Source organism: Trematomus bernacchii, unplaced genomic scaffold (genome assembly GCF_902827165.1).
Source record: "Trematomus bernacchii unplaced genomic scaffold, fTreBer1.1, whole genome shotgun sequence".
In the NCBI taxonomy this organism is placed as follows: domain Eukaryota; kingdom Metazoa; phylum Chordata; class Actinopteri; order Perciformes; family Nototheniidae; genus Trematomus; species Trematomus bernacchii.
In genome coordinates this window covers 668,833-679,629 of record NW_022987899.1, presented here as the reverse complement: position 1 = coordinate 679,629, position 10,797 = coordinate 668,833, and the positions used below count along the sequence as shown (strand labels likewise).

General features: G+C 42.6%; 1 protein-coding gene across 1 annotated transcript; it reads right to left on the bottom strand.

The window, feature by feature from the left end:
* Window positions 1-613: 613 nt before the first annotated feature.
* On the bottom strand, window positions 614-10,420 carry LOC117469933 (eosinophil peroxidase-like). Its single transcript, XM_034114411.1, has 13 exons — window positions 10,317-10,420; window positions 10,162-10,249; window positions 9,794-9,969; window positions 9,008-9,140; window positions 8,546-8,675; window positions 6,770-6,976; window positions 6,315-6,678; window positions 5,632-5,792; window positions 5,286-5,544; window positions 4,913-5,083; window positions 4,579-4,816; window positions 3,083-3,295; window positions 614-740 (listed from the first exon to the last, which is right to left on the bottom strand). The coding sequence occupies exons 1-13, from the start codon at window positions 10,378-10,380 to the stop codon at window positions 728-730; spliced, it is 2,217 nt and encodes a 738-aa protein (XP_033970302.1). The 5' UTR covers window positions 10,381-10,420; the 3' UTR covers window positions 614-727.
* Window positions 10,421-10,797: the final 377 nt, after the last annotated feature.

Below are 10,797 nucleotides of genomic sequence, written 5' to 3'. Positions count from 1 at the left end.
GCATTGAACATTAGATTTTATCTCAATGCTTTTATCTGGTTAAATAAAGGTTAAATAAAGAAAAAACACAATATAAACTGTATACTGTTATTTTTTCAAAGACATGTTACATTTCAAAAGCATATATTGCTATGTTTAGGACAAACAATTAAAGACTGCTTTAATTTAACAAATTCTACAATATAAAAGTGGCAGATTTGCTTTATTAAACAGACCAGACCTAGGTTGCACAATTAGGACCATGCTCACATCTTACTATGTTGGTCTGAAGAGCTGAAGCATTCATACACAATGGATAAAAACTGTGTTGTCTCATTCTATATCCTGTGAGAAAATTATATGCATTTAGCATTAAAAATTCGACATACTATTCCTGAGGAAGATATGAATAATCAACAGATTTGAATGGAATCTCTAACATTTTCATGTAGAATAAAGACAAAAGAGTGATTATACAAATTACATTTATTGAAATTTGAACCAGAAGATGAAGTCTCAAAGAATGTTTTTTTTAAAAAAGGACATAAAACAAAAAGGTGGATAATAATAAAATCTATTAAATGTATATGTAAATACATTTGGTCAAATGAAATGACACTGAGCAAGTGATAACAGCAACGCCCAGCGTGGATGAAGCTGGTGCAGGTCTTTCTTCATGCCCCCCCCTCCGTGCCGTCCCCTCAGAGGAAGTGGGAAAACGGGATAAGACTCTGGACACCACGCTGTCTCAATGATCCACACTGTTAATATGAGAGGAAAATAAATGTTTTAGGAAATGAAAAATATGAAGTTAACAAATAAAACACAGCTCAGGGGCATCATGGACGGTAGGTTTTCCTACAAAGAGAAGTAGTAAACTCAGCCTCCATTGATTTTCATATCAAATTAGCGTGTTAATAAAATAAGCTATCATGGCTTATACTTGCATATCTAAACAGAATCAGGCACACGAGTCCGTTTGAGTGTGTGCGCCGGTGTCTGAACGCTCACTCACTGCTAGCTATGTAGCTAACTGACTTAGCTTGCATTGTTATGGATCTAAAGGTAGCAAAAGCTAACTTTCATAGCACAGCTTTTCTTTACTTCTCACTTAACACAATAAAGAAACAGACCGTATAGTACAGCACGAACAACACAAATGATCAATAAATACATATATTTTCACTTGTAGTATTATAATAATTGAAATGCTGGTTCTTCTGGGGGTGTTCTATCCACGCTCAGCTACCGCACCGCAGCTGCCTGCACTGTACAATCGCTGGAGGACTGGGCTGTCACTCAAAAACTGAGTAGCCAATGGGGACGCACCCCTGAAAGTCCCGCCCACCTGGGACGTTTAGGTCAAAATCGGAAACAAAAAATTAGGGAGCGCAAACGAGAGAGCTGCAGCGAGAGCAAAAGTCTGATCATTGAGAAAGAAGCAAAGAGAACTGCAAACAAAAAGATATGTTAAAACAAAGAAAAAAGACTTATAGTTTACATGATTACACAAATGATTTGTTTGCAACTTATAGTTTTATTTTTGAAATTCAATTTATTTTGCTTGACTCCGTTTTTTTTTCTCTTAAACTCTTAGTTTTGCTTGATTCTGAGAAAATGTTGCTTTATCTTTATGACACAAAACTAATCCCATAGATTCCGACTGCATGGAGGTTTGTTGTCAGGACATTTGAGACGGCCCAGACGGGCAAATAAAAGCTTATTTGGGCAAAGAGAAAGGTACTTCAATGCAGAATGGTACAAAAACAGAGAGTGGTTAATTCTTTGCAAAACCACTAAACGAGCCTTCTGTGAAATATGCAGATTTGCTGCCGTCAAACGGCTTGTAACTTTCTCCAAATGTGGAGATGACAGCTTTGTAAATACCGGAGTTAATAACTGGAACTTTTCACAGAGAGTGTGTTCAAAAAAAGTGCGCTTACTTCAGTCAAACACCAGTCAACATTCAGCTTGTCAAACAAGAGCGTATTGAGCAGGAACAAAGAAGAGATGGAATGATGGAGCAACTGCGCTGTCATGTGCTGGACCTGTATAGTTTAATTTACAGGAAAGGAGTGAGCAGAGGGTAGAGTTGTCCATTCTTGTTCTGTTTTCTGTGACTATCTTCCTCCTGAACACCCTCTCAGACTTTCAGTTGCGCGCGCTACTAAAGAGACGCGTTACCATGGAAACCAAACAATGGTGTAGATGTATTGAAGTCCGAGTGGAAACAGTAACATTTGGAGCATTATGTTAGAATGAAACAGGTCGTGACTCGCAAATCAGATTTAGTCAGAAATCGGGAGAAATGCAGGATAAATATGAACCCGGGAGGAAACCGGGAGAGGGCAATGAAATCGGGAGGGTTGGCAAGTATGTCACATACACACACACTTTTTGGCCCCCCACTTCTGAAATGAATCCGGCGCCGCTGCTTCGAAGTTGTATTTATCATCTGAATTTGGCGAAACAAGTTTAATATTCTAAAAGCCAAGACTTTGTTTATTTGAAATCAGATGAAAACAAACTGTAACGGACCCTGCCGTGTTATCTATGATTACTATACGCCTTGCATTCATAATTTCAGCGGGAGGGAGGGGGGGCGGCGCTGCGGAAGAGCAGAGTGCGAGTGAGAGGTGTCATCTTCCCTTTACAAGCTTCAAAAATGTATTTATCGTGTAATATTGGCAATAAAAGTTTCATATTCTGAAAGCCAAGACTTTGTTTATTTAAAATCAAACAAAACACCCAGAAAAACTATTTTTTTACACAAATCCATTTTTATCTTGAAATGAGCCGTTGCGACTTCCGACTGATTTCGATAGAGCGGGTCACATATGAGCACAGCCCTCTGTGGTTGTCAGCATGAGCAAGAGAAAGGTATCTGAGGAAAATCGTGTTTTCCAAGAAAAGTGGGAGAAAGAATATATTTTCACTGAATTCTGGGGTAAACCACAATGTTGAGTATGTTTGCAGACCGTTGCTGTAATGAAAGTAAGCAACTTGAGCCGCCACTACTGCTCATTTGTGTGTGTGTGTGTGTGTTCCAAGTGAATTTGCGGCCCCCTGGTGACCAGTACATAAATTATGTGGCCCCCATCACCGTCCAAGTTGCCCATCCTTGCTCCAGGCGGACAGGTTCAGATGTTGGATGCTGGAGCAGTCGACGAGTTTGTTGCAATTTGAGATGACGCTGAAGGCGTCGGTGGGGACAGACGAGATGCCGGTGTTGTCGCAGATGATCCTGGATATGGTGGAGGTGGACAGAGCCGCTCTCTGAGCCAGGGAGAACACGCCCCGGTTCTCGTACCACAGCCTGATGATATCAAACAACAGACTACGGTCAGCAGAGCATGTGTTTGTAAAGCATTTATTTTCATGATTGTGCATCTGACATTTGATATAAATCAGTGACGTGCGGTGAGGTTCATGGCTGGTGAGGCACTGACTCTTTCAGAGTCAGATTTACAAATATTATAGCCTATTTTGACCTTAATCGAAATATTCTGTTATTTTCAAAAGCTTTTTTAGTCTGATGCTATGATTAATTTTAAACAGACCGATCAACAAAAGGATACCCAAAATCTAAATATTGGATTGTTCTTTCTAAGTAAGATCCCATTTTCATTACAGTTGTGGTCTTACCTTGACTTGAAGATGAATATAAGTCCATGCTATCCTTCTGGACAACAATCTCTATTACTGTTTTGTAAAAGTCCTCCTTATCTTCCTGTAGTTTCAAAAGTCTAGTTTGTTGTTTGCGGTAGAATAACAGTAGCAACAAGAACCTGTGGGCTCACGTGCGCCCCCTTCAGTGCGGCAGAGGTTATGGCTGCCTCTCCTGGTGCTTTTTTCATTGCCGTTGTACGATGAGACCAGCGAGCCTAAATATCATATATACGTGAAATAAGTTATTTAGAGACTATGGATGGCGAGGATAAATGTAATAAAGGGAGCTACAAACATTACATTGGTGACCTACAGTGAGATGGTAACAGGCATGCGCTTAGGGCCTGCTTTCCAGCAAGTTTCTGTGGGGTGACGCATTCTGAAGTGAGGCAGAGCTCATCTGTGCCTCACCTCACCCTACAGTAAATGGCTTGAGCGCGCTCACAAAATAAGTGGCCGCGCTAAATTAGTGCCCGCGCTCCAGCCAGTTACTGTGGGCTTACGAGAGGCAGAGCTCGTCCCTGCCTCACTTCTCATCGCTCACGTAGCGGAGCTCGGCAAATTAGCTGATTTTGACTGTAAAATGCGATTGGAATCATACAGAAATCACATTTATACAAGATCAGTGGAGACATTTTATTATTATTATTATTTAGTTTTTCTTTAATTGTTTTTCCGTTACATTGGAGTATGACAGGTGACTGACTGCACGTCGCTGATATAAATATATAACACAATTTATTATGTCAGACACATTTTTTTTAAATGTATACATTTTAAAATCTAATGCTCAACATAGGCATGAATTTAAGTACATGTACAATTTAACAGTTCATCCACAAAACAAAAATACTGTAACCTGTGACATGTAGATTGTTAGAAATCAGAACTAAATGTGATTCACATGTTATTATCTACATGGACACTGACCTGTCCCCCTGGCGGATCCTCTGGAACTGTGATGCGATGAGGCAGGCGAACAGAGGCCCCACACGGCCGCCACGGATAAACGGCTCCGCCACGCCTCCCATCCAGACGTCGATGTTGGCGGGGGCCCCGTAGAGCTGCAGCAGGTTACGGGCCAGGTTGGCGTTGTTCAAAACCTGAGCGAGCTCTGCCTCGTTCCCTGGCTGAGACAGGCCACATAACTTGCGCCAGGCGTTGTAGCCTAGAGGAGAAAACATCGGGTAAGCAAATAGTGGATGAGGACAATAAGAAAGAAAGAAACATCAGAGAAGGATGATATTCAAAGTGAGGGATGTACCAGGCAAGCCGTGGTCACGCCCCCTCTGCATGTTGAGAGAACCGAGATCCAAAGCCAGATGTATCACAAACTGGAACATGCGCTCCCTCAGAGCGTCCACCATCATGTTATCCTGAGTGTTCAGCTTAGCAGGACGTCCAACCAGACCACGGAGCAGGGGGTCAATGCCCCCTGGAGATATTTAAATAGAAGTTAGGGTGACAGATTGACAGGTTTGAGAAGCTGAAAACAGCATTCTCTACCATTATTGTATGAAAAAGTACTTTAGCAGTAAATTGACTGTTATTTTTCTGTCCTTAGACATGTTTTTTGGTTGACTATAAAGTTGCATTTCTATTTGATAAGTTACTCCACTGCTCTCTGTAAAACTCACCCTCGTAGACGACCCTCCAGGGGGTGAAAAAGGCCTCGAACACAGGCATGGTGGGTAAGCGGGACATCTCCCTGTAGTTTTCATCCAGACGGTATAAGACTGGCTGGACGGTCAAGTGGCCGAAGCGGTAAGCTGCTGTAGCGAAGACGTTGGCGATGCTGGGGTCCACGTTAGCATTGTAGCCGGGGTAATGGCCAACCTGTTTATGCATTATATCAGGACCCACAATGCGAGGCAGATAGTCCCTGAACACAAACAACTGGGAGAGACAGAGGTCGATTTTCAGTAAAACATGTTGTTGTAAGGATCGGAATATATAATCTGAGTGACCCTCAGGTTTTGCTACCTGTGTGTAAGCCCCCATGATTTTGCGGGCCTCCTGGTAGAGCGTCTCGCTGTCCCACTGCGGGTTTATTCTCTTCAGCTCCCGGGCCAGGCGGTTGTGCTCACGCATGAACAGAGTGTGAATAGATGTGATAGCGAGGTTCTCGTCCACGCGGATGTCACCTTACAGACAGAAATGTACCCATTAGATAGTTGATCAGAGGAGTTTATGTCCTTTAAAAATATTGGCTTTATAAATGATTCATCATGTCCTAATAGTTTCATATGAAGAGGTTAAAAAAAAGGGAACATTTGCTTATTTACCTCTACTATAAATTACTTTCTATTTTTCTTAGCTTAGTTATTATATCTTTAATGTAGTGAAAACAATCTATGTTCTTTTTCTTTGATACTAGAAATGATTTAAATGCACACATGATGCATTGTTGTAGTGAATATTTAATTTTTTAAGTCTTCAAGATACTTATACAGTATATTTATATATACTTACTTATATGGACACTTAATTACAAGATAAGACACACCTCTGCATTACAATATAAGTATTGAAAAAATGATTTAAAAGACATTTATATCACCTTAATGTGGTTGTATATAGAAAAGTGTTAACTAAGCTATTATAGTGTAGCTATTAAGCCATTAAAATGTCGCCTTCAGAGCCATTAGTGACAGGAAGAGACTTACCTGCGAGGAAACAGGGCACCTCGCTGGCGTTGGTGTCTTTGCTGAACCTCTTGCGAGTGGCGCACATATTCCCCGGCATCGGGTGGAAGGGCAGCAGCTCACGTCTGTTGTCTCTGAACTCGGTGTTGACGCGCAGCAAACCGCCGTCACTGTCGGGATCTCGGAGATACTTGGCGAGCTGCTCCTCGGAGCCGTATACCTGGCCCATATCCAGGAAGGCCGTCAGCCCGTTGATCTGCTCTCTCTTTTTAGGTTCCCCGCCAAAATTGTAGGCGGAGTATCCTGAACCGCAAACAGGGGCCGATCTGAACGTAGGGATGCAGCTGTTTCGGCCGGTGGGCAAGCGGGGGTCGCCGGGAGGAATCTGATTGTAGGAAAGAGTCCAAGAGTTATGGTGGGACGATTTTAAGTGAAAACAACATAATATATATTTATTTTTGAGCATTCAAACCAACCAGGATGGGTATGCATGGCTCGGTTTTCTCACAGCTCTCGTCACAGTTGATGCCGTTGCTGAAGGAGCGGATGCTGGGTGAGAAGGGCGTGAAGGTGAGATCGTGGTCGATCCATTGACCGAAAAAGGTCACCATGTGAGGGTATTCTCGGTCGTTGACCACGCCTGCGTCTGTTGTGCTCAGGATGTTGTTGGACACCTGTCGCACCTGAAGGTGGAGGACAACTTGGTTTTAATTTAAATCTGCATTTACGTATATTAGGCTGCTTTTACACGGGAACGTTTGCGTGTATGCACAGTATGCGCTTTCAAAAAAGTCTTCAGTTCACATGCATTCGTTTCATTTAACGTGTCTGTTCAAACGAGACCGCTGGAAACACTGTAGTACATATGCCGGGACTGTAAGTGGCGCTGTACTTCCACACGAGACCGCTCGAAAGCGCTGGACATGCTGTAGTACATATGCCGGGACTGTAAGTGGCGCTGTAACTTCCGCCACAAAATACACCAAAAGCAGCGAAGAAGACCCCGGAGCAGTCCCGCAGCAATGTTGCCATGGCTACCCTTCTGTTTACGCCCCGCGGTGGATTTAGCAACATGTAGTAGTTCATGTAATTCTCCATGTCCACTTGTTGCTGATGGTTGTGGTAGAGGAGCTGTAGATTTTGCACTAACATCTGTAGCATGGTCAGTAGCAGTAGCACTAGCAGTAGCTACTTGGGATCAATAAAGTACTATCTATCTATCTATCTATCTATCTATCTATCTATCTATCTATCTATCTATCTATCTATCTATCTATCTATTAAACTGACGTTATATTAACCTCCGCTACACAGTGTATTTTGCTTTAATAAAAAATGTTGATCACAAAAAAAAGAGTTATTTTGCGATTTGGCAAATCTGAGTCTGCTGTTGACTCGTGCATGAGGACGAGTCTGCTGGATCTCTGGATCTGCTGCTATATGGTTACGGCTCCGAGTCCGCACGAGTCTGCTCTGCTGTGTGTTGCACAGTGAGTCAGGATTTGCGAATCTGCGAATCTGCGAGTCTGCTGTTGACTCTGCATAATATAGCGCGGGAGCCGGGTGCTGGAGGAGGGGCTATGCTCGTGCACATGACGAGTATGGATCGCTGGATCTGCTATGCTATTACGGTTAGGAGCCGTCGGCTCCTCTGAGTCCCCACGAGTCTGCAGGAAGTTTCACTGATCCGCGTCCCCTCCCCTGAGCCAAACGATCACTTCTGGCAGCTATCCTACTTGCTAAAGTGTAGGCAGATGGACTGGGGTACGTTGTAATGTGATTTTACATGTTATAAAGAGAGTAGCGAGTGACGCAATTTATAGTTTTAATTTGTACGTCACACCAAGTGTGGGACTCAAGGACTCGGGTTAATGGAGAGGGGAGACTCGTCACGACCAGCTCATTTCTAAGATCCGGGTTAATGATCCGGATGAATCAGGACTCGCCCATCTCTAGTAGCTGCTGGCCATGCTACAGCAGTGAACAGCAGAGGTGGGGAGAGGTGGGGCTATCGTTATTTTTTCAGGAAATATTCGTATAGAGGCGATTACACAGACTCGTTTGACCCCCCAGAGAGTTTCGTTTGCAAATCTATCCACCTTGGGACCCGTTATCGTTTGTGGGGTCCGTTTGTTACGGCCTCGTGTAAATAATAGGGCTATACGCAAGAGAAACTATGCAGATACAAGCCGTTTCGTTCTCGTGTAAATGTGGCCTTAATCAAGATGAGTGTTTGCGATTTGACGTCGTACCAGTGGGAGCAAGAAGTTGTTGAATCTTCGAGTTCTGTCCCAGCCCTTCGGTTGGGAGATGTTGTCGTCATACTCAGCAGGAAGCCAGCGGGCGAAAGGGGTGTTGGAGGATCCGAGGCGCGGGTTTTTTCTAAAAGCAAACAGAAAACGGTCATGTTTGGAAACGCTGCTTGAGAAATCCTAGGTTTACACATCTCCTGTCGTGTTTGGCTCAAGATGTTTAGGTGTATTTCAAAATAATTTCCTCTTAAAATGTAAGCCACAATTGCTCTCATACAGTAGACCTTGCAAGTTTCCACTAAATCAACACAGATTGCTTTTTGGAATGAAAAATACAATTTATTTGTACATACATTGACAATGTATTTTTGTCCAATATGGTGTTTCAGAAGTCAAAATAAATGAAAATGCTTCTTAGATTAAAAAGTGCATTTTTTCAAAAAACATTTATGTTTCTCTTACATGTTGTTGCAGACGCTGGTGGCTGTGCGATACATGTTGAGGTTTGGTGTTGAGTGGCATGAAGGAAACGTGACTTGTCTTGCACATCCAGTTATTTCTGTCAGCTTATTCAGGTCCTCTTCAGAGAGCAAATCTGTACAAAATATATATTTAATAGAGTCACATGTCTGGTTCATAATTGCAGCCTTGAAATGCTCCGTGCCTATATTACAAAATGGTAAACCTCAGAAACCAGGAAAAGTTGTGAGAAAACAATGTGATCTCTGTATCTTCTGAAGCAATTGGAAACAGGACTCAGAGAGACACGAGGAGAGCTGGAGCTTTGATGGCAAACACTGACGGTTTATTTGGAGTTACGGCCGGAGAATTGACAAGACAGGTGGTGTGTCACGAGTTGACACTGCGGTTGCCAAACCAATTCTGAAGACCTCTTCTGCAGCTCAAGGTTTTAACTAGTTCGGAGTGTAATAATCAACATTCTTTATCAGTGAGACTAAACAATATGGACCCTGAATCTAACTAGAGCTCTCGTCCATCGAAAAGAATGTGCGCCAGGAAACCTACGTCCCTGAACAGTAAACGACCTCATGGCGGCTTGTGCTCTGTCATAGACTGGCAACAACAATGCACCCAAGAGAGATAGCAGCAATACCCAAGGCCGTAGACCTATGCCATGAGAAAAGAGACAGTAAAGAGAGAAAACGATGAACTGGGTCGAAGGTTGAATACCTAAGCAAATGATTCCCTGACATAGGTGTTCTTTTTGTTTGGTGCCACATGTCTGACCTGTCACGTTGAGTGAGCGTTTGTGCACATGATGCACCCTCTCCTGTAGCAGGCGGAGGGTTTGTGCCATGTAGTCTGCAGATCTCACAGCTGAGCGCGTTTCACCGCGAGGCTGCTTCAGCAGGCGGAGAGCATCGTGAGGACGCACCACCTCTGTACGGACCCGTCTCAGACTCCTGGAGGAGAAAAAGTCACAAAATCAAACAATGAATTTAAATTGTGTTATTTTTTGGGAGATTCCGTAACTTTTTCCATAAATCTTTCTGAAATAATGCAATAAATGGCTTGCATGCAAATTAAAAACTCTTTAGTGTACATGATCGCAGAATTATATTAAAATATAAATTACTATTTTAAAATGAACTCACTCTTCTCTCGAGTACTTGTAAGCATCGTCAACAATTTTCTTTGCCTCCTCAAAACAGGTTTGAAGAAGAGGAGTGCCGAGTTGTTTCCCTGCGAAGAACACATTTGTCAAATATCGCAATAATTTGGAATTAGCAGTGATTACGATGTAGCTTACCTGCTGGTTTGGAGTGAGCAGGAATCAGGCAGACGCCCAGCACAAGAAGGGCAGAGAGAAACATCTCGAATAAAAAATAAGAAAAAGTCAATACAAAAACTACATCTAATGTGGTTGTGAAAAGATATGTTTTAGCATAATGTTACACCAAAATATCAAAACATCCCAATAAAACACAAATGTTCTTACCTGTGTCTGTGAAGACTCCTATGAAGATTTGAGTTGCTCTTGAAAATGTGGAGTGTGTGATGCTGTCTCCTTCTTGTACTCAGCGTGAGGCCTCGATGCCTCGCCCCTGCGCTGATTAAGTGAAGATAATGTCCGTAAAATGCAGTTCCTTCTTCCTTCTCTCCGTGCTGCAGCAAACCCTTTACCCTAATCAGTTATTGTTTCTGGTCAACTTATGTGAAAACTGTAATGTTTAATAAGTAACTGCATTATATTATACTACCATTTACAGTATTTTAAGTGGGAAGGTAAG

Coding starts and splice junctions, on each gene's coding strand:
- LOC117469933 (XM_034114411.1), bottom strand. CDS start 10,380: ATGTTTCTCTCTGCCCTTCTTGTGCTGGGCGTCTGCCTGATTCCTGCT. Junction 6,977..8,545: donor ACAACTTCTTGCTCCCACTG/GTACGACGTCAA, acceptor CTCCACCTTCAG/GTGCGACAGGTGTCCAACAA. Junction 5,793..6,314: donor GGTGCCCTGTTTCCTCGCAG/GTAAGTCTCTTC, acceptor TCTGTCTGTAAG/GTGACATCCGCGTGGACGAG.